This window comes from Danio aesculapii, chromosome 5, assembly GCF_903798145.1.
Source record: "Danio aesculapii chromosome 5, fDanAes4.1, whole genome shotgun sequence".
NCBI classification, from domain to species: Eukaryota; Metazoa; Chordata; class Actinopteri; order Cypriniformes; family Danionidae; genus Danio; species Danio aesculapii.
The window spans coordinates 61,683,213-61,708,436 of NC_079439.1; the positions used below are offsets into that span (position 1 = coordinate 61,683,213).

A 25,224-nucleotide genomic window follows, 5' to 3' on the forward strand; every position below is an offset into this window, starting at 1 on the left:
CCAATGGTATGCTTAGTGCTGTGTTAAGTCCCGCCCCGCGTGATCGAGGCGTGCGTCGAGAAGTGAAAGTAACGCGATTGGTCCTTCTGGTTTCTCAACACAGAAGGCATCCACAGTCAGCTTCCGTCAACCAGCACCCCGCTTCCCAGTCGCAAGGCCACACAAAAACCGTGTTTTGAGAGTATTATAACGTACTTGCAAATAATGGGAAGGAGTGTCGTGGACTCCTGCACCGCAGTCAGCTGTTTGTTTGTCGCTCAGGCCCGCTAGCCTTTGAGTCTGATAGCGTTAGCCGCCTGCAGCTGTCGTGCGCACTCGCGGAGCCAAAATGGTGAGTTTGAGATTTCCAGCTGGTTTCAAGAAAAACCCTTAACAGGTGATACTTGTGTGGTTGCATGATAACAGATAAGCACAATGGGTGTTACAAGACTCATAGATTGTTTGTGTGTGTGTGAAATTTGTAGAGATGCATGTAGTTCAGAATGGAGCTCGTAGCTAACACAAGCAGCTAGACGTCGGACGTGTGTCAAAACCTATTGAGCTTTCTTCCTGTACTCCATTTACGGATGGTTGGTAGCTCACTGGTATTTAGCACTGAGCCGTCGTGTAGATTTGACAGCCTGATATGTGCCGCAGACTGTGACTAAGGGTCGAGAGATCCAGGCCATCAGCAGCGGCTGCAGTCTGGGAACAAATATGATACACGCCAAGGGAACATCGCAGAGTGTACCTGTCAGTTAGAGCCCTAGTGCTGTCTGCAAAGTTGTGATGGAATGGTAGGGAAATGAGCAGTGGTGATTCCTGTTTCTTTCAGTTGTGCGAATCAGGTTTGTTTACATCGTATGAGGAAGGGATGTTTTTGTGTGTAAAAATGCTATCGTCATTGTATGTACTTGTCTTTCATCTGTCTTGTAAATTCTTAAGTGTATTTGTCATCTCAGCAGAACAAATGTATGATTAACATCAGAAATGACATTTCTGAAATTGTTTACCCTGACAGTTTGAGGTGGCATGTGTGCAATTCAGTATTTGACCACAGCTACAGCCATGTTAAATGCTAAAATCTTTTATTAGATTTGTATCCTTTTTAAATTGTTTTTATCTGGTGAAACTATATTCATTTCACAATATATATCGCAGAATAACCAAATATTTGCAGTGTTCGATTTTTCCAAAATCAGTGCGACCCTACTTTAAGACATCAGAGTGAGAAATTATTGAAATAATTTTCACTTTTAGTCGAGCTATCACTTTAAGGGGGAAAAATCTGTTTCCTTATAGTGGCTTAATGTCATTATTTACAAGGACTTAATTCAATTTGTCTTTTGGTGTTTGCTGTTTTATGTTTGTATTTATGAATGTTTTCAGCCATGTACAAGAGCTTAGGGTGTTTACTTAAAAAAAATAATTAAAAAAATTCACACTTTTTTTTTTTTTGCAATTAATCACAATGAAAAGACTGAAGCTTGTAATTTTGGCTATTCAAATGTAAAATTAATGTAAACTCAAGACAAAGAAACTATTTAAAAAATCAAAATATGATTGTTTATCGGAATTTTTGCTTAACTTATAACACAGATTTCTTTATGTAAACAAGATACCCGCAACAAACCATCAAGATCCTCATACTGTTGGCTTGACAGCCATATTTATTACAGAAATAAAAACACCGGCATATAAGTGCCATTTTGAATTTCAAAACAATCAATGGCAATAAAAAAACAAAAATAATTTCCATGTTGGAGTCTAAGTGGACTGCAAAAAAAAAAAAAAAAAACAGGTATTGTAAAATATGGAAATTGGAAAATTTAATAATAAAGTTATGAATACAAACAATTGTACTCATTGAAAAGTTGTATTGCTAAGAGTTGAGAACATTTAATTATAAAGTAGAAACAATTTTACTAGGTCCTCGTTTACATTCGCGTTGTGTCACATCAAAGACTAGAATTCTTACATGGACATGGTCACACCATCTCTAAACATTTAATTCTAAACAACTTTGAGGGATATTTATAAGCTCTCCGTAAAGTCATGCGTATAGTTGCTTTGAATGACGTAATATCCAATGAGAAGCATTTAAATCGTTGAACTGCTTTAAAACTCTGCAACTTATGCATCTAACTGTCCTATGAAAATGAATTGACACGCGAAATGCATATAAAGTTATCAAAACATTAAACTTAGTTGTGACTTTGAAACTGTAAAATTCCCATATTGCTGATGTCCTGTTTTTCTTTTTTATATTAATACGTCTATTAATGCTTCTGAGGTGGCAGACACCACCATCCCACTCGTCCGCACTTTCTTGTTTTGTTTTTTTTTTGTGGGCGTTCCGCATAGTTCAGTTGCACAATTCTGATTGGGCAGAATGAAAGTGTTTTCACTTAATTGGCTAGGAAGACTTTCACACACAGATGGCAGTCATGCATATGCTCTGGGTGGGGGAAATGAATTAATACATATTTCATATGTATTAAATCGCCTCTTGCGATTTAGCTAATCGCTACATTTTATATCGCGATTGTGATTCGATTTCGATTAATCACACAGCCCTAGTTGCAACTGAAGTATGCAAGAAAGTAGATCTCCAGGAACAGGGTTGAGAACCCCTGTTCTTGATGTATCACATAATGGTGCCATGCTATGCATGTTGTACATTCCGGTTGTTCTTAACAAAATGGTTAAATTGGTTTTATTCCAGTCAAGTTCTGATGACACTTCTACATTTCAAATTTAAATTATTTACAGCTTTTCTTTGACAATTGGTCAGATTAGCAAATGTTTTCATTTGTTCTAATTGTTAGAAAACCAAAAATTTTGTTTTATAAACACTTTTTTTTTAAATTAACATTAGTGTTGTTGTTGTCTGATAAACAATGTCTGAAAACATGGCATCTTTTAAATATTATGCATTTATATGTTGCACTTAACATTTTCATTTTACATTTAAAGAAATGTCTCCAGTGTTATACAGAATAAAATTAAAAAGTTGTCTTATTAAATACAATTACATAAATCCAGACAAACTTAGAATTCTTCTCTTTTTTTGGACTACAATGGAGAGATTTTAAAATGTGCTGTCTGCACTTTTCCATACAGTGGTATATTAAATGAACGGTAGATAAAACTGGTGATCAGACAGTGACCAAGATTAAACTTAAATTAAATTTTGATCATGTGGTGCACCTTTACTTAAGTATACTTCTTTTTCGTAAGAGTGCATTTACTGACTTACCAAGATCAGTCTTGTACAGCCAGGGGGAGTATTGCTGCTCTGACAGCCAAGTTAGGTCAAAGCTAGGGATGCTCGGATCAAGATTTTTGCAGCTGATATTGAGTGCTGATTCCTTGCCATGGTGATCGGCTGATACTGAGCACCGATTCAAATGCTTCAATCTTTATAATGCATTGAGCACATTTTCCCTCTAAGTATGAACCTTAAGAGAAGATCTTGCCTTACCTAAGAGAATAAATCAAGGATGCTGCATATAATCCCATAAGCACGTCTCTTATAACCACTTAGGTGTGAACATGTCATGGCCAGAAGCAGCTTTTACAGAAAATAATTCATCCATTCATTTTACTCTGGCTTAGACCCTTATTTATCAGAGGTTGCCACAGCGGATGGAATTTCCACAGTAAATAATGTAACAAATAGGGCTGCACGATTCTGGCAAAAATGTGAATCACGATTTTTTTAAATTATTTTTTTTGCTTAAAATCAAGATCTCGATTTTTTTTTTCACGATTCTGTAAATGTAAAATAAAGGTTAATATGATTAGCCTATTATTATTGTTCATTCTCAAACATATGGTAAAACAACAATAATAAGATAAGGCCTGTGTGTAGGTCTGCTGGTGCTTAAAATGCTAAATTTTGTATTATGGTGGACTTGAACAGACTTTCAATATGTCCTGTTTGTTCACAGTAAAATGATGACATCAGAATATAAGTATTCATAATTATAAAATTGAATTATTATGTTTAAGACGTGCTTGTCATTTGTCATTGACAACATTATTAGACCATTATTTTTCCATTATATATAGTCTAGGGTTGTTATACTGACACAGTAAACATTTATTTTCATGCACAACACTTTGTGTTCGCTATGAAAAAATATATATATCAAATGCTTGTCGTAATCATAACTCTAAAATGCAATCTGATCATTTAAAGCTTTCACTTTCACCCAGTGCCGCTTATAGCTGCGGTCACTGTGAGAAAAACACACATGCATGCAAATCAAACCTCCCGCACGGCCCTCAAACGATCTTTTTGTGCAACAAACTGAACGTTATTTACAACTTTTAGTTGTTAGAATTTTTAGTTGTTGTATATGTAAAAAGGCCTAAATACATGCAGGACCATTTAAATAATTTGCTCGTCCAAGTATTGACAGCAGATCTCTCAATGAGAGAGAGGGATTTGCACTCGCGACATCTTTACTGCTCTAGCTTCTGGGAGCTTCTAGGTCATAACTAGACATTAGACAATAGCTCCGATCGCATCACAGCATGGGATGTGCGCGACGTATCTGAAGAGCGGGGGAAGAAATGCGGGACGTATTTGAGGACCGGGCATGAGACGCACGATTTCCGGGAGATTATCATTTGTTTGCGGGCGTCCGGGAGTCATTGCGGGAGACTCTCATAACTTCCGGGAGACTTGGGATGTCTGCATCTGTAAATGTATTTTAGCTGCTGTGATGTGAGCGCAGAACAGAAATGACATGCTGTTTTGTAAATAAGATATTGCATACGGCTGTTTAGCTTGTTTATTAAAAAAAAATGTGATCTGGCGCTATATAGATAATACAATTTAATGTGCCTTCAAGGGGGGCGGGTACAGACGTTGGGAGGGCGGGGCGAGGGCCATCACTAAATCACATAATGTAAGCAGAAATGAATGTCCAATAGCTAGAATGTCCAACCACTCGAACAAATTTTAGGTTATTGACATTAGTGAAAGTGAATATATTTTCAAATTCTTATAAAAGCCATAACTGTGGAAACTCGTAGGGTTTTATAAATAATTTTAGTTGAATGAGTAAACTTTTTCGCACCCTGATGCACAGGTCTCAAAAACATAAACCATACATAAACATACTTCCTTACTATATAGTACACTAAAAACAGCATGTGCATGGTTTACGCTACATTCATTCTTCAATGGCGTGACTGACAGGTGCGTGATGCGTGAGGCCAGCAAACATGAGGTAGCTTTCAGTTATGACGAACACAGCTTCAATAATTATATTTTATATATAGTTAAATGTCTATGGCTCTGCATACAATGACTTTGCTGGAGTTTATAGCCGTTTCACTTTACTTCCGGACACATTAATGCCACTTTGTAGGTCTATTGGAGACATTCACAAATATTCCTAGCAAATCTAGTAAATGTTGGAGACATACTTGTTACATTAAACGCACTAAATCGCACTTCAGCAGCATTTATTTGAGAGCGCACAAGAAAATCTGCACTTGAGCAGTGTGTATTTGAGGGCGCGCGAGAAGTTTTTTGGACGAACAAAGGAAATCGGCACTCGAGCACAGAGATTCACGTGCTAGTATTACATAAATGCGATCTCGACTTTTAATACTGCGCTCACGACGTTTGTCAATGAAATAACGTCACAGGTAGTTGGTAGATCTGTGTAAAAGGCCCAACAGAGTCTGCCACCACAGCTGGAAAAAATCCTACAGGAAACACTGATGTAAGCAGAGTAGTATGTCTTAATTCATAATATTCAAAAAACAGTATGTGAGAAGTACCCGGATGACCTTCTACTTCCGGTGAGATTCTGAAGTGTGCATCGGAAGCACGCTACGCTATCCCATGATGCTACGCAAGAGAATTCATGAATGAGAGTGAAGTTTGAACTAATGTTACAGTACATATAATGTTAGAGAAGTACAAGTGCGCTCGACAGTGTTGGCCATGTGCAGGAGATGGGACGTGGGGTACGGTAAACACTCAATGCTGAAGTGTAAATTGGACTTTATGGTGCACGGTGCTTTCATGAACGTTTGCTCTGAACTGACACTGAAAAGCACTAGTATAAAGTTGTTATTTTAGTTTGAAATGCACACCCTATACTGAGACTGAGGGGAAGAAGCTGTTGAATAAATTAGTTATTTTTGCTTTGTGCACACAAACGTATTCTTGTAGTTTTTATAACATTGTGATTTAATTAACTTAGACACTGAATGTTTTGACTGTTTTTAATAACTTTTTGGACTTTGAGCAAGTCGGGATTGTTGCTGTCTGTACAGGATTAAAGAGCTCCCAGATTTCATCTAAAATATCAGAATTTGTGTTCTGTTTTTCAAATTGGGCTGCACTATGTATTGTTTCAGATTAATATCCCAATGTGATGTTTCACATTAGTCACTCACAGGATGAACAATGCTAAGTCTGTATTATAATTGATCATTTGCATGTGTTTTTAAGACCTGTGGCGGCATGAGGATTTTAAAAACATTCAGACGGTACAAATTGTACCTTGTGTAACTTTTAATAACCAGCCATTTTGAAAATTAATTTATACCACAAAGACTGTGCAGTTTCATTTTACATTTGATTATTTAATTGCTGTATACCTGAATACTTTCTCTGAAAATAAAACATCTTTTCTTTATTGTATTTATCTATGCTTCTGGTCAAAATGTATTCATATTGCAATATTCAAATCACAGATTAACAAAATATTGCAATATTAGATTTTTCAGTTATCGTCCAGCCCTAATTTCAAACATAAGAGGGATAAATTATTGACAGAATTTTCACTTTTATGTGATTTATCGTTTTAAGGGAAAAAAGCTGCTTCTTTATTGTGGCCTAATGTCATTATTTACAGGATTTAATCTGATTTGTCTTGGTGTTTTCTGTTTTTTCATTATTTGTGAACTTTTTCAGCCACGTACAAGAGCTCAGGGTGTTTACTTATCATAGTCTGTCTTAATACTTTTACTAACTCGTTCAGCCTTTTGTTTGTTTGATTCAATTCAATTCACCTTTATTTGTATAGCGCTTATACAATGTAGATTGTGTCAAAGCAGCTTCACATAAAAGGTCACAGTAAATAGGAACAGTGTAGTTCAGTTTGTAGTGTTTAAGTTCAGTTCAGTTTAGCTCAGTTCAGTGTGGTTTAATAATCACTACTGAGAGTCCAAATATTGAAGGGCAAATCCAACGATGCGCAGCTCTACAGATCCAGAACCATGCAAGCCAGTGGCGACAGCGGAGAGGGAAAAAAACTTCACTAAAGGCGGAAGTGAAGAAAAAAAACCTTGAGAGAAACCAGGCTCAGTTGGGCACGACCATTTTAATTTCTCCGCTGGCCAAACGTTTGAGTTAGTTTATATGTTTGGGTTGTAGTGTTCTACACTATTCTTGCATCATCTTGGGTTGTTTTCCATGCAGTCTACAGAGATTTATTTCTCTAAACATTCTCAAGCTGCAGTACTTTTTTGATATATATTTTTTTTAAACCCTTTTTCATATGATGTGTCACAAGCTAGACAACAAATACTGTTGGAGTTTTGGCTTGTAGATGTGGGAAACTTCACATTTCGGCTATTTTTATAAAAAGTGAAGAGAGGCCAAATACGCAAATAAAACCAAAATATTGATTAAGAGTTGTTGTATGCTAGTGTGTAGCATACCTTTGTGCCTTACTGGTAGATTTGAAAACACAAACCAATTTTTATTAGAAGATGATGACAGGAATTAATTGTTATTCACCTCTTTAGATTCATGCAGCACCATTGTTGATCAATGTACAATTTTCGTTTTGTGTGTTATCGCAGGTGTTATTATTGAATCCATTGGAGAATCTGAAGATCTATATAAGTAACCGTCCACCGCTGGTCATTTTTATGGTTAGCGTCAGTGCTGTGGCCATCGCTTTCCTCACTATAGGATACTTCTTTAAGATCAAGGAGATCAAATCACCTGAGATGACTGAGGTAGGAAGTAACACAGAATGTGAGAGAACCATTGAAAATACCTGTCAATGCTTTGGTTAATGATTAGAAGGCTTTTTTTTAGAATTTATGTACTGTTTCAGAGCTGCACATTTAATCATTGCTTGGTTTCATTCAGACACCATCTTATTTCTAAATGACAGCATTTCAGCTGTACAATCACACCAGTATAGGTATATAACTAACTTTATATAATATATAATTATAGACCATTTTGAATGATGTAAACTAAAACAATGATCCCAATGTATTTCCTGTTTTACATTTTTGAGTTATATAGCTTCCAAGAATCCAAAAAGAGACACATATTGATCAGTAATGTTATGAGAGCTATTTTAACATTAAGTTATGATTGAATTGCCTCTTGTTACAGTTATTAAATAGTTTTATAACAAGCAGATAATGTTCATGGACCAATGACATGACCACATTGAAATAGTCTATAGGGATTTTTTTGTTTGTTTAAATTATCGCAGTATTGGAGTAAAATAATCACCTTTTGAAAACTGAGAATCCAAATAAACATTGGATCAGTTAATTTTGTGCCTGTAGGTGGCAACAAAAAACTGTTGTCATTGAATAATATTCTTCCAAAATGATGATTCATCCAGTAGTGAAACTGATGGCGTTATAAATGAATTATTCATTCAAACATTCACCTATTTAAAAACAATTCATTTAAATTAATATTTTAAATTAAACTATTAACATTTTGTCAGAAACCATATTATACTAATAAGATGTTGTTTAGAATTGTGGGGCTTTTTTGTTTTTAATTTTATTGTTTATTTCAGTTAATTTTATAATTGAGATGAAAACATATCCATGGAATGCAGACACTGAAACTCAAAATAATATACCATCTGTTTTACATACAGTTCCATTCAAAAGTTTGAAAATGGTATCATTTTTAAAAAATATTTTGGAAGAAGTTTTTGAATGTTCACCTATCATTTATGTGATCAAAATGCAGTTAAACTGTAATATTGTGATTTTTATTTTATTTTTTTATATATATTATGTTTGTACAATTAAAAATGACTCGTTTTCTGTTTTATCATATTTTAAAATGCAATTTATTTCCATGATGACAAATCTGAACTTTGCAGTCTTTTTTCCAGTCTTCAGTGTCACATGATCCTTCAGAAATCATTCTGATATAAGGATTTGATGATCAAGGAGCATTATTATTCAATCTCAACACTGAAAACGACTATTTTACAGGATTCATTGATGAATAAAAACTTAAGAAATTAATAGAAAACAGCATTTATTTAAGGTAGTGATATAAGTTTTCCATGCACAGTATTAATAACAAATTCTGTTTCTACTGAAAAAAGTGTGCATTCTTGCCAAATATTAAATTATTTCAAAACAATCCTACTAATCTCAAACTTGTGGTGTTGTATGTAAAACAAAATGGTAGACCTATATCTAAACTTATTTCAAGATACTGAAAAAAATGTTTGAGTTCTTTCAGTGTGCACATGAGAATGCCTGGCCATAAATACATAAATATTGTACATGAAATGCTGGAAATTAGCTTAGTTTCATCACTTTTGTGACCATTGTCATTTATTTACCTCGTAGGATTGGAACACATTCCTTCTCCGATTCAATGAGATTGACTTTTGCATCTCTGAAAATGAGACTCTCAAGCATGGCTTGAATGAGTCCATCACGCCAGAGAGCACAGTTACCAGCAGCCAGACGCGATCCAGCACCCAGTCGCCACCTCTACTGGAGGACCCGGGTCCCATCAACATCTCTGTGGCCATCACACTGACCCTGGATCCACTGAGGCCATTCGGTGGCTACTCGCGCAATATTACTCACCTTTACGCCAGTGTGCTTGGGCAGCAAGTTGGCCTTGCTGGTATGTATCTATTGCCCTTTGTGTGGGTGTTTGTTGGAAATGTAACTTTGAAGTATTTGAATATATTGTTTCAGCATTGGTATCGCAGTGTGAATATCCACAATAGACACACTACAGGATCTGCCATGTGGAGTTGGAATTATTAATAACCAGGAACCAAAGTCCGGAATAACTGCGGTTTGTGGAGCCACTGCATAGTTTAAAGCAGTGGTGGGCAAACTTTTTGGACCCGAGGGCCACATCAAGTTTTGCAAACCAAGTGAAGGGCCACATGCCAAATCCTTCAAAAAATACTTTTATTTATAGTGGCAGAATGCATAGAACATGTAATATCGGACAGAAACATGTCACATTAACATAAAACTGATTTTTTAAAAATCGTTATCATTGAGTCAAATTTACAAGTCAAATGAATTTGCACTGCTGTTAATATTTACTTATCAATCATCATAAAACAATAAAATAATCCCTTAAAATATAATAATAATGTATTAATTTTTACAGTTGAGAATAGAAAAGATATTGTCTGAATAAAAAATGCACATTTCAAAGCACAGGACCTTTAACCATAATAGAGGGATCATCTGCATACTAATAAAGTTTATCGTCTGCATGAGAGCTGCACAGTAGATCACAAATTTATCGATATTGCGATATTATATCCAATATACATATCGCAGACGTGTGATAAATTACATTGATTTAATGCATTGGTTGTTTATCTAAATTTGACCAATCAGATGAGGCCTTACTGTCTTTATCTCCACCTCCCTAGTAGCTGTTCTGCTAATGGCTGATGCGGTAAACCTAGAGCTGAAAATAAATACTAATGATAGGAATCGACCCGAGAGAGAGAGATAAATGACAACAGCCAATCGGAGTCAGAATGTCTGCCGAGGTTTTCACTCATTTTATACTGTTTTAAAGACTAAATGTTTGCACCTTGGTTTTTTGGTCTGAATTAGAGTTAGTTAGATCTGAAAAAAAATATATTTTACCTGTTTATTGTAATATCATTAAATAAATTATTTAAAAACATAGCTAATATGATTAGTGAAATGTTATATTATAAATTAAAGAACTAAATTAAAGAACTCTTTCCAAATAGAGCTATTCAGTCCATCTAGTGAAATATTCATATTGCAATATATACCACAGAAAAACTAAGTATCGTCATGTCAATTTTTTTAAATTCCATGCAGCCCTACTTTAATAATACACCTTCATACCTTCATTGATTTTGCCTGCTGTTTTTCTTTCACTTTAAACACTTCTACTATGCACTAAGGTGTCATTGACACTATTGCATTTTTGTTTTAAAACGCATACATTTAGTTGCATTATGCCTGGTGGCCACACTACTCCAGCATCTTTGACTGGCGAAAACTGAATGTTTTGAACGCGCTGAAGACACCATTTTAGTACTATTTTGTACTATTGCGTATTGTTCCCTGATTCGTCAAGCCAGAATCTACGTCAGAATCTACCCTGTGCCCCGTAGTTGTTTACAAGGCTGTTTAATGCGTGAGCGGTTTCACTTTGTGGCGTGCATTCTCCGCTTGTCTATATTTGAAATAACTAAATTTTAGAGCTGATGATAATAACGTGCGCATGATTATTGAAGTGCTGCTAACATCCCTATCCTTTCAGAAACGGACAAATGCGAAAGTGAAGCGCGAAAAAAACAAAGGAGAAGCCGGAAAAATTCTTTCAGCAACCTAAAACATGAACAAACTGCCATGTTTAACTATTATCATCACCTTTTGGACTATTATGAACTCTGAGTGATGCAATTACTTTCTGACAGAGGTTACATGTGCTGTTGAAGATTAAAGATACAGATGAGAAGTTTGCACTGGCTGTGGTCTATGTTGCGGGTTGTTTTTAAATCCAAATAAGGACTAAATGTATGTTGTGTGTAGTTTTTCTGTAATTAGTAACATATTAGAGACTGTAAGGGTGTGTATGTGTTGATAGACGTTGCATTTATTTATTTATTTGCAGATGTTACAGTAGGCTATTTCACTATTTCATTGATCTGCAGTTATAATCAAATCATGTTCATAGAAAGGCTAGTAATGAACATTTATACACAAGTATTAATGTGTATAAAGCATCTGTTTTGTGAGAAGTGCTTCTCATATGATATGTGAATGACCTGTACATCTTTACTTTGACATTTCCTTGAGTGAGAATGACATCGACTGAAACTTTGTCTTACACCACGCCCTCCAAAGGAGTACTATTGGTACACTTTTTAGCAGTGGAAATGCAAGCCTGATAAAGGTGACCCGTACCGACCCCAACTGTACCAAACTGTACAGCTCAGGCCATATGCGTACCCAGTGAATGTCAATAATCAAGTGTCGTGCATTTTAGTCTGTAAAGTGTATACGTAGATCATTTTCTGACACATAGTAAAAACGCTAGTCTGAACAAGGAGCGTTTTTGGTCTACAATTGCAAAATGAAAATGCATTGGTGTAAATGCCACCGAAGGGCATTCTACTTTGCTAATGGAGAAAATATAGTGAGTGTTTAGTCTAGGTTCTAGGTGTATTGATACAGGCCACATCTCATTTAGCGTGGAAAGATCATTGAAACAGGTTTATGTGTTTGTAATAAAATCACAGGGTGTCTGCAGGGTCTTGATAAATTGATAAATCAAGTTAGAGACGTTTTAAGGCCCTTAAAAGTATTAAAAAGTCTTAAATGCTATTTTACAAAGTTTTGTATCATTTTTTTATTGTAAATGTATAGCTGTATGCTAAAGTTTGCCTGAATTTAATCTGTGAATATAGGGGTGCGGTGTAGTTTATGAAATCCATTAAGTCCTGCTAGATTTGACATTGCGTGGCTTTGTTTACTGTAGTAACCAAGGCAATAACTGTAGGTTCTATAGCTGCCACCTGCTGAATACATATGAGAAATTTGTCTCATTTGGTCTTTCAGACCTCTGGTGTGCAACATATTTTCCAACCAGAAGGTTGTTTGACTGCAGCAGTTCTAATGAAATTGTGTAAAATTCAGAACAAAATTAAACCTCTAAGGAAGTTTCAGCCCTATAGATCTGAGAGGAAAATCACTCCTATGATAGTTTTTTTTTTTCCTGGGGTTGTTTTTGAACGTAGTCCAATTATAACAATGGACCATTGTCCACCAAGGGATAACAGTGGGAGAGAGGCCGGAGCTGAATACCTTCTAGATATCACTTGCAGGCACATCTAAGCTCCCTTTGTTTAGCAGAACATGCTGACTGTGTGTGGGTGTGTGTGTGTTTGTGTCATTAAAGGCAGAGAGGCCCATGAAGAGATGAACATCACTTTCACACTGCCAGTAGCCTGGAACTCGGACGAGTGTGTTCTGCATGGCCGCTGTGAGCAGATGGTCTTCAGCACCTGTATGACCATCACAGCAGCCAGTAATGTCTTCCCAGTCACAGTGTAAGTGTACAAACTAGTGTTGTCAAGATTGCTGGTTTCTAACGGTAAAACATAGTACATTTTTGACGTTTTGTACTATCACTATATACAGTTAGGTCTATAAATATTTGGACATTGACACAATTCTAACATTTTTGCTCTATACACCAACACAATTGATTTGAAATGAAATGAACAAGATGTGCTTTAACTGCAGACTGTCAGCTTTAATTTGAGGGTATTTACATCCAATTCAGGTGAACGCTGTAGGAATTACACTAGTTTGCATATGTGCTTCCCACTTGTTAAGGGTCCAAAAGTTATTGGACAGAATAATAATCATAAATCAAGCTTTCACTTTTTAATACTTAGTTGCAAATCCCTTGCAGTCAATTACAGCCTGTAGTCAGGAACACATAGACATCACCAGCTGGGTTTAATTCCTGCTGGTGCTCTGTCAGGCCTCTACTGCAACTGTCTTCAGTTCCTGCTTGTTCTTGGGGCATTTTTCCTTCAGTTTTTTTTCAGCAAGTGAAATCCATGCTCAATCAAATTCAGATCAGGTGATTAACTTGGCCATTGCATAACATTGCACTTCTTTCCCTTCAAAAACACTTTGGTTGCTTTTGCAGTATGCTTTGAGTGATTCTTCATCTGCACTGTGAAGCGCTTTCCAATGAGTTCTGAAACATTTGGCTCAATATGAGCAGAAAATATTGCCTGAAACAGTTCTGAATTCATCCTGCTGTTTTGTCAGCAGTCACATCATCAATAAATGCAAGGAGAACCAGTTCTGTTGACAGCCATACATGCCCACGCCATGACAATACCACCACCATGCTTCACTGCTTAGGATCTTGAGCAGTTCCTTTCCTTTCCCAAACTCTTCTCTTCCCATCACTCTGGTACAAATTGATCTTGGTCTCGTCTGTCCATATGTTGTTCAAGAACTGTGAAGGATTTTTCAGAACTCTATTCTGGCCTTACTGTTTTTGAGGCTCACCAATGATTTACATCTTGTGGTGAACCCTCTGTATTCATTCTGGTGTAGTCTTCTCCTGATTGTTGACTCTGACACACATACACATACCTTCTGGAGAGTGTTCTTAATCTGGCCAACTGTTGTGAAGGGTGTTTTCTTCACCAGGGAAAGAATTCTTTGGTCGTCCACCACAGTTGTTTCTGTGATCTTCTGGGTCTTTTGGTTTCACTGAGCTCACTGGTGCGTTCGTTCTTTTTAAGAATGTTCCAAACAGTTGTTTTGGCCATGCCTAATGTTTTTGCTAATGTTTCGTTTTTTCAGCATAATGATGGCTTGCTTGACTGATAGTGACAGCTCTTTGGATCTCATCTTGAGAGTTGACTGCAACCGATTGTTAATGCAAATAGCACACTTGAAATGAACTCTGGACCTTTCATCTGCTCATTGTAATTGAGATAATAAGGAATTAACACACACCTGACCATGGAACAGCTTAGAAGCCAATTGTCCAATTACTTTTGGACCCTTAACAAGTGGAAGGCACATATGCAAACTGTTGTAATTCCTACAGCATTCACCTGATTTGGATGTAAATACCCTCAAATTAAGTTAATTTCATTTCAAATCCATTGTGTTGGTATATAGAGCCAAAAATGTTAGAATTGGGTTGATGTCCAAATATTTATGGACCTAACTTTGTATATATAATGTATGTGTGTGTGTTTATTTATTTATTTATTTGTTTTTAATCTGGGTTTAGTTACTTTTGATACTTCTACTTAAATTAAATGTAAAATACACTCTTTTTGTAGCAGGCTAAAGTAAATTTTAAATGATCTAATATCCTCAGTAAATATTTTATTTAAGTAATAATTGTTCATGCGGTTAATTTTATAACTATATGTTTCTAAATATAAGGAGTCAGGGATCTTATAAATGTAAGGGAGCTGTATGTACACTTGCACAACTTTCTCCTGCGATGTGTTTTTATCTTGAGGATGTGCTCTCATATGTTTTCAGCTGTGGCTTTCCTCTGTAAATTAGTTTTTAGTGTGTGCTGAGTAAGTATAAGCACATAAATGAGTGTTTGAAATTGTGTTTTTGCTGCGAGTAGTTTTTTTCACATAATTATTTGAGTAAGAATAATTAATTGTATGCCTCATATTCCAAATCCTCTTCAGGCAACCACCTCACTGTGTCCCAGAGACCTACAGCAATGCCACGTCCTGGTACAAGATTTTCACCACAGCACGAGACTCGGACACCAAGTACACACAGGAGTACAACCCGTTCTGGTGTTACAAAGGTGCCATTGGGAAAGTGTATCACACACTCAATCCCAAACTCACTGTCATCGTTCCAGATGTGAGTGTTTTAGCATCTGATGTTGATAAAAAAAAAAAAACTCTCGTTGATGTACAGTAGTAATGTACAGCAGACATAACACCCTAGCCACATTTAAACACACTATATAGTGATGTCCTGAAAACAGAAACAACACACTAGCATAGTGCAGACAACAACTTGTGTGGGTTTTGTTTACATTCATTTACTCGGCAACTTTTTGTTGGTGTGTTTTGTGACCGCCATGAGGTACCTGGAGTTACCTGCACAAATTTTCGACACAGTGCCACCTAGTGGTCTGGAGATATTGAAAATGGCCATTAGTTAACTTTATACTCATAGAAGCAAGTCAAACAGTCAAGTCAAAGTCAGCTTTATTGTCGAAATTATAGTTTTTTTTTTATCGAAATTGCGTTACTCTCAGACCCTAGGTGCATGACAGATAATATATAATAAATAAAATGACTCGTATAATCTAAAGAAATAGGGAAGAGTAAAAATTGTGTACAATACAATTGCAATTAAGGGCACATGGCAAGGAGTGCAAACCAAAGTAGTGCAGATGCAACAGAACGTAGTGGAAAAAGCTTGTAAATATGACAAAGTGACTGTGCCTTAAAAAATATACAGGGAGGTAGTATGAGGTAATTAGTAGTCCAATGTTACACAAAGTGACCGATGCAGTGTGTTTACATGCGTGTAAAGAGAGAGGGGAGTGGTGTTTTTGTTTCACTCATTCTGCAGTTTTTAAGAGTATAGTAGGTTTTAATAGTATAACCACCAAATTGTGTGTGCCATTATCAGCTGATACCAGGATGTTATTATTGATCAAAAGCGATAAATCACAGTGCTAATGAATGTAAACATGATTCAGTCACTTTAAATATATATAATAAATAAAAAAACTTTTTCACTATAAAATAGACTCATTATTCTTAAACTGAAATAACAAATAGACTACTTTAGCCAGGATAAAGAAGTCAGCTGCATGAATGAATGAAGACTAAGCAACAAAAAAAACATGCTGCATTGACTTCTCTTTTGACACAGCTGATGTTTCAGATACAATTTGGCCTAAACTTTTTATGAAACCTCATCTTCTCTAAAACTCTAAAAGTAGGACTACACACTTCGGTTTCTTCAATCGATAATGAAAAAATTTAGATCAGTTGCAGCTGTTGGGTAATTTTTTTTAAACACCGAAACCCTGGCCTTTGTGTTCACACACTCAGCAGAAATTTATGTGATTGTCATTCATAGTCAGATGTTATAGTTTATATTAGAAATACTGGAAATGTCCTATTCACAAAATCCACAATTCACAAAAAGTGATATTGAATTATTATTCAGCCCTACTTAATCTTAAATGTTTTGTTTCATTATAATTTTTTAAAATTATTAATTAGTTAGTTATTTTTGTTGTTGTTTTGTTTGTTACATTCTTTCTTTGTTGTACTTGGCCACATAATTGCTGCTTGCAGCAATTTTTTTTAATCTTCATGCTGAAACCTTTCTTCAAAACTTACTTCAATTTATTTTAATAGTTAATATTCAGTGCTTTCAATGGCGGCACAGATACTTATATTGGAATAATGGTTGGCCCTAATAAAGTAGGGAATAAACAAAAGGAATGTGGGAGAATGAATTAATCTTCATGTTTACATTTTTATTTCTATGCTGTTTTTCCTTCTCTGATATAAGGGTATAACGTGTGTTATAGTTTTATAGTATCAACCTAATCCGATTGAAGTCAATGAATTGATTTCTTAATTATTTATACTGATTAAAATATATAAATATATATTGATTTCCACTGAATATTCCCTAAACAGTTATAATTTGTACAGGAATCTTTTACATGTGTATTTGAAATGAGAAGATTGGATTTTCATATGTTTGCTTCAGATATACCAGAATTAAAAGTGCGCTCCCTTTTCTCCGACAGGACGATCGCTCACTCATTAACCTGCACCTCATGCACACCAGCTACTTCCTGTTCGTGATGGTCATCACGATGTTCTGCTATGCAGTCATCAAGGGCAGACCTGGCAAAGTTCGACAGAACAATCCCGATTTCTGTCAAGAAAAGGTGCGACTGAGGTGATCTGTGTGAATAATCTACTATTTAAAGCCTGGCTGAAAAGCCGTCTGGTTGCTGCTTCAGTTTTATAAGAGCTCACATCAGACATACACCCTGGATGGATACTAAAAGCGCTTGTTTATTTTCCCACAGGTGGCCTTGTCAGCAGGATAAACGGGGTCAGAGGTGAACACCTGAAGCATATCGGAAAGGGAAGTGAGAATACTACATGTTGCCTACTGAACCCAGGAAAAGGGTGCAAAAAACAAAACACACAAAAAAAAGCTCTGTGAATGAATCTCTCTGCAATGTTGGGTCACTCCAACCAAAGACTTTTAAGTGCCTGTATCTACTGTGTAAATAATCATAAAGGACTCGAGTACAGAAGCAGTCTGCCTGAGCTTCCCCTGCACCCTGTGCCATCCTGTAAATGTTCAGTATATCCAGTATCAACAGAGGACGATGTGCGATTGACTAGAGATGTTCAGATGGGGGAACATCACCTCCGTTCCTTTGATCCCTTCGCTCTTTGTGTTCTCACCCTACTTCCTATGACCTTTTGATTTCTCTAGAGGCGATCTTTGCCTTGTCATTCCTCTCGTGTCTTTTGTCTTAACCGACCCTTTCGTATGCCTGTCCATTGCTGATTCTGCATTGGCTTTTCTCTTTGAGGATGCGTGGATCTCTGCCGTTCTACCATAAGGAGAGGATTTTGGGGTGTTTTCCTTCAGAGATGACAGTAGGCATCAGTATGATGTGTTCTTTTATCTTAAGGACCCTTTCTGTAAACATCTAAATAAATGCCTGAGTGAAAGTGGGATAGATGGGAATAAAAACGAGAAATGCCATCGTGTTTGGAAGTCGGGATAAAATGCCTCGTTGTTGGATTGATGGGTTTGCGTGCTAAAAAATGTGGATTCATGGCCTTGGGCTTCATGTCTCATTTACTGTATGTCCATGTCTGTTTGTGGACACTTTAAATGAATGTATTTGTAAAAAAACAGGCAAATAGCAGCGATGCAGCATCGTTCTCTTGTACATTGAACATTTTGAAGTTTAAACGGTGAACATCATTATTGTAGATATAATTTTTTGCATTACCTAGTTTTGTTTCTTTACAGAGCTATTCTTACTTTTGTCCATTTGTCAACCATCCATTATTTCCTGCCTTTTCTTTATTTCCATTCATGCCTAATTTGATACGTAATGCCTTTTTTTTTGTGTGCAATATTTGACCTTTCATTTTGCCTTTCTTTATTTTAAGAGGATAGTTCACCCAAAAATGAAGATATTTCTACACAAAAGGAGATATTTTGAAAAATGCTGGTTGCTGAGACTCATTGACTTCTGTCGTATAGAAAAAAATACTATAGACATCTACAGCATTCTTCGAAATATTTTCTTTTGTATTTAAAAGAAGAAAGAAACTCAGAAAGCACTAAATGATGAGCTCATTGAAATTTTTGGGTGAACTATGCCTTTAATGTCGTCTTATTATGCATCATAGCCTGTAGTCATGCGTGAAACGCATTACTTCCTCCATCATCCTGTCTAGTTAATGCTCCTATTGAGTTTTACGTTGAATCTTTGTCCTTTTCTATTTACAAAGTTTCAAATATAACAAATTTTCCCATCATGCTTTGCTTAATCTCGGCTGTCTGAAACTACATCGGTCACAATTCATCAGCACTCCCACTCTTCTTCTTTTTCTCTATTTTAAAGGGGTCGTGTTTTTTTTTCCTTCTCTACACAAAAGGAGATATTTTGAAAAATGCTGCTTACTGAAACTCACTGTATGGAAAAAATACTATGGATGTCCATAGCATTCTTCAAAGTATCTTCTTTTGCATTTAAAAGAAGAAAAAAACTTAAAGCGTCTTAATGATGAGTTCATTTACATTTTTGGGTGAACTATCCCTTTAATATCTTCTTATCATGTGTCCTATCCTGCATGAAACTCATTACTTCCTGTCCATTTTGTCTAGTTCATGCTCCTATTTAGTTTTAGTCCTTTTCCACTGGCAAAGTTTCACAAGTAACCCATTTTCTCAACATGCCTTGCTTAATTACAGCTGTCTGAAACGGTATCAGTCACAATTCATCAGCACTCCCACTCCCCCCCCTGTATTAAAGTCCATAACAAACAAGCGTCCAACCACTAATGTGCCTTTGCACTGTGTCACCCATGCTCATCACACTGTCTCTTATGTCTTTCTTCTTCGCTTCAACCTGCTTTATGCATTTTGAATTGGAATAAATACATCCGCTTGGGCATTTTATGTCTAACTCCGAGTCAAATCTGCAGTAATGGCTGTGAAAGAGTGCGATTCAGTTGCTTTTTCTGCTGATGATTAGGAAAGTACACCTCAGATTGGTTTATTGATCAGATCCATTCTACAATAAGAGGTTTTGAAATATTTTGAGGCGGAACATGTTAAATGTTTGCATTAAGCGCCATGTGAAAGCTGGTTTCCATGTTGCCAAGGAATACAAAATATGAAGAGTTCAGATGCAAAAAGTGCCATCTGGAATTCTCTTCTTTCAAACTTCTTACATTTTTGTTTAGTTATTTCATGTTAAAAGTGAGGAAAATAACTTGTTGTTTGCCATAAAACCGAAATTACTGAATCAAGATATAGGAGCCTGAGAAAAATGCTAATTTTAGAAGAAAATCAGGTGGCTTTTGCATCCGAACTCTTCATATATATATAAATGTAAGTGTGACTTTGACTCGCAATCTTTTTTTTTTTTTTCGCAAAAATTTAAGAAACTTGTATCTGTTTGACAATATTTTCAGCCTTTTTTAAATTTGAACTTTTCAGAATTGTTTCTTTCACCATTCAGACGTCTTTACAATTGCAATTGAGATTTTGTTTGTCATATTATAAGTTTATTTTTGCAGTTGTAAAATATAAATGTTGTAATTCATTTTTGGACATCAAACTACATATCATTGTGTGTTTTTTATGTTTTTTTTTTTTTTTTTTTCTGTTTTTGAAACTATAGAGAAAATAATTGCGAGTTTATGTCTTGAAATTCTAACTTTAACCCTATGATTGCAAGTTTGTATTTCAAAATCACTAGTTTTTTTTTTCCCTACTTTAAATTATAAACTTGTAATCTCGAGTTTAAATCTTGCAGTTCAAGCTTTTTTCTGATAATTTTGATCTCATCTGATTGTTATCTCTCTTATCGAGTTCCATTGCATGTTTTTGCGCAGTTAGCAATTAGAATCCTGAATTGTAACCCCGGGTTTACATCTATTAAATTTGTCTCGTTTAAGACTTTTTTTTAATTTTTTTTTCCGATTTATTTAGAATTTGTCTTATCTCCAAATTAAACGTTTGAAATTATGAGCTGCGTATTGAAAGTCATAAAAAAAAATCCATAACGTTTTACATGTGTACATCACAACTGAAAATAATAAATTTGTAAATGCAAGTTTACGTTTCCAGTTCCACTTTAACCATTGTGCATTTCTTATATTGATCTCATAAACAGTTTTTACATCTATTAAGTTTGTTGCGTTTTTTTTTTTTTTTACAATCGTGTTTATCTCTGATGAGAATTATAATTTTGAAATTGAGAGTTCAAAATAATAATAATATATAATAATATATATTATAATATAATAATAATAATAATATATATAATAAAATAAGAACCTTTACGTCACAATTGAAAACAATAAACTTGTAAACAGAAGTTTACATTTTCTAGTTCAACTTTAGCAATTGTGCATTCCTTAAATTTAGATCTCATAATGATTTTTTTATTTATTTTTTTAAATAAAATTCAAACTTTTTTTTTTTTTACTTTGATTTATAAATCAATTGAGAATTCGAATTTTCAAAGGTCACATTTACTTTTATATTTCTATATTTTTTTATTCTTTGGTGGAAATGAGCTTCCATGTCAAGCAGCCTGTTTTGAAACCTCTTTCAAAAGCAATACCTTGCATTTGAGGTGTTTGTTTGTTTGGCTGATCCGTTTGTGCTTCTCTGTTCTGCTCTTTTGAGTTTTGGGATGGTGAGATCAGATCAAACCATTGTAATTGCAGAAGAAACCTTTCTGAAAGTGAAAGCATTCTACATAACTGCAGCTAATGCATAATTTCTGTAATCATTAAAGTTGGCCTTTCAGTGTTGCTGGAGGACAATGGAAAATGACGATGAATTCCACGGATGCTGCCTGATGCTCAGATCATATTGATCTTTTCCCCTTGTCCTTCCTTTGGGCTCGTAGCATTCGAGTGAAGTGTATTTTTAAGTGGTAGAAGGTCCTTTTTTTATTTTTGTCTGATTTTGCGGTGTTTCCTTGTGTTGGCGAGAGGCGTCGCGAGCCCTTTGACTCGTCATGATGCATGATTGTAAATGTTCTACCTGCTGACCCGATTGAATGAGGACAATCCCTCTGTTTTCGTTCTGTTTGTAAGATATTGTAGGCACATGCTTTGCTGAATAAAACCTGAGATAACACTGACTTCATGTCTTGGGTGATTCGTCTTCAGGGTTTCTGCAGGGTCTTAAATAAATACATAGTCTTAAAGGTGATGTATGTTAGGGGTGGGAATCACAGGTGAACTCCCGATTCTGTCACAATCACCAGCGATCTAGTCCATAAAAATTGCTGGTGAACTCACGATTCTGTCACAATCACCAGCGATCTAGTCTATAAAAATTGCTGGAGAACTACAAATCTGCTACCAAAATAACTACAAATCCTATCATGCACCTCGCACACACCTGTTCCAGTTTTCCGATGATTACACACAGCTGGAAGCTAATCAAGGACTCATTACACAGACTATTTATACACCACACTTGCGCACAGACACATGGCTGAGTCTTGTGAACCTTACAATGTGTTGCCTTGCCTTGCCGTGTTTGACCTTTGCTTTGTTTTTTTTATGTAGTTTACCGCCTGTACCAACCATTCATCTGTTTACAGACCACGCTTTGGATTACTCTACAAACACCTGTTTGTTCCTGTTTTGACCCTTGCTTGCTAGACTATTCTCTTACTAAAACTGGCATTTGGATCCTCAACTCCATTGTCCAGTGTCCTCACATGACAGATACGATATTGTCGCGATATCAGCGATTCTGCATTTATATTAATATATCACAAGAAAACATCCATGATATATTACAATTTTTGTAAATAAAGGGGGCAAAATGCATCAAAGTTATGATGCATTTTTTTAAGCACATGCTTTTTACTATTGCAACAATGTAAAATAAGTGAATTTTAAAGCATTAAAACCACAACATGTTTGCAGTTTTTTTTTTTAAGAAACTTGCTACGTGAACGTATTTGTTTAGTTGAAAAACAATGCTAAAGTCAGTAATTCTCAGTCGAAAAAGTGTGTATTTCGCATTGGAATGTTTGTCTTTGTTTTGCTCTGTGTAACTCCGCCCACTGCCAGTTTATGGAATTATATTATACTTTGGCTTGCCTTGATGGAAAACGCAGTGTATTTCATTTCAGAGGACTGCTTCAATGTAGGTGGTCGCAGCCCAAAATGTGACCTCCAAAGTGTAGCTATGGAGCCAGACTAGTCTAAAAAATTAGGCATTTACAAAATTCATACATGCACAGTACATTTCTGGTTTTAAAAATGTAATTTGTAAATTCAAAACAATACAACATGTTAATACAACACAATTCATGAATTCACAAGTAAATATCATAGATATTTTCGCTAAATTATTTGGATTTGTGTACTTATGAATTGTATTGAATTTACGAATTAGATTTGTGCATTTACGAATTGTTTACACAACTTTGGAATTTGATTTTGTAAATGTCAATTGCGCTGTGCGTGTATGAATTTTATTTTGTAAATGTAATATTTTTGAGACTGATCTGGCTCCATAGTTACAGCCTCCGAAATGAGACGCAGATTAAGAGTTATAAAAATCCCTATGAGGTGGTTTTAAATTGGCAAATAATATGAATATTACAAACGTAAACGTTAGCAGCTTACGGTGTAAGGCTCAATCGTCAGGCACGCTCGCTCCTGTTGGTGTTGTCAATCTTGCAACCTGCATGTGTATTGAGTTGTCGGTACACAAAACCAAAACTATCCAATATTTTACATTTGGACTGCAATACCTAGTTCAACCAATAGGTGTCACTCCTATATACTGCACCTTTAAAAGTGACATCACAATTTTGGAGATTTATTTTGTGTGTGTTTAGTTAGGTTTCTGCTGTGTCTGAGTGTATTTATGCACCATAATTGACCTGTCTGAATTTCATGCCTGTGTCATGAGAAATCGAGTCCCCCCATAAAAATTGTGTCCGCCTATAGACCAGTTACCAACCTACGTCACACACAACGTCACAGGGGTCCCCGGTTGCAAAAAAAGACAGGCTGCAATAGTAAACATGTCGTGTTGTGCGGTAGGATGCCAAATTCAAGAATAGAAAACTTAACTTTTACCGTACACCACACTGCTTTAATGCCAACTGCAGACGTCTTTGGCTAAAAGGGAGCTGAATGAAGTGATGACCTAATTAGAAATGCTGGACTCTGCAGTTCTAATGTTATTTCAGGTAAGTTCACGCTTTGCTGAATCATACACATTACTCATTTTTGATTGCAGTAATGATTTCAGCAAAAACTGTTAAATATGGTTAATTAAACTGCGGACACTGAATGCTCAGTATGAAACGTGAAAGTGTAAGTTATTAAGTTAAATTTGTTTTATATTCACACATTCATTCAGTGACAACTTGTGACACACTCCCTATATTGTTTACCACGGCACTTTGAATATTCGGTCTGAAATAACCTGTAAGTGTGACTTGAAAACAACATTAACACTGTTTATTTGACTGTGAACAATGTTGTACTTTGATAGTCATTGGCTGCTAATCTGATTTCGCTATTTAGAGTTTGCAAATAATACTTTCATGAAATTATATTATTAAGGAGAAAGTCTGAATGTGCGAATACAAAACCAACTTTAACTTTATGTGTATGTTCACATACCCTGCTGTACAGATGTAGTTCACTGTCAGAATGCAGTTGTTTTGCTTGTTGATGATTAATTACCCAGGCCTTGTATAGTTCCGTCTTCTTTCCTTGTCTTTGGCTAGGCAGAACCTCGGTTTCTTGCACTACAAAGTTTTGAATCTGGTAATCATGGAACATTATTTCTTGCACATGACCACACAGAACAACATTGTTGGCATCCAAAGACTTGTAGGCTTTTAACTTCTCTCTTGTAAAGTCACTTGGAGCTTCAATGAGATTGTATATTTGGGGCTGGATGCTTGGTCATTTCATCTTATCTAATATCCATTGGGAGGGTGCTATCGCAAATGGACCTGTCAGATGAATGCCGCTCACTTTAACGTTAATTTTGCCAAATCACTGTGCTTATCACTGGGTGACTAGCTGTTATAACACACTGAAAGCATTATGTAAATAATATATATATAATATGTAATCAATATAACTTATTTTTAAGACAATAACAAACTCTGTACCGCATCGTATGTCATTCCCTCGCTGT

At 35.6% G+C, this 25,224-nt stretch overlaps 1 protein-coding gene across 2 annotated transcripts; it reads left to right on the forward strand.

Annotated features, from left to right (window-relative positions):
- The first annotated feature begins 81 nt into the window (after positions 1-81).
- Positions 82-20,446, forward strand: tmem248 (transmembrane protein 248). Of its 2 annotated transcripts, none has more exons than XM_056458618.1 (7): positions 82-331; positions 7,819-7,977; positions 9,586-9,871; positions 13,163-13,313; positions 15,456-15,639; positions 17,564-17,718; positions 17,852-20,446. In XM_056458618.1, exons 1-7 carry the CDS (start codon positions 329-331, stop codon positions 17,886-17,888), a joined length of 975 nt encoding a protein of 324 aa, XP_056314593.1. In that variant the 5' UTR covers positions 82-328; the 3' UTR covers positions 17,889-20,446. The 2 variants fall into 2 exon arrangements, with proteins under 2 accessions (XP_056314593.1, XP_056314594.1); XM_056458619.1 differs by having other exon boundaries at positions 17,564-17,707; positions 17,852-20,445.
- Positions 20,447-25,224: the final 4,778 nt, after the last annotated feature.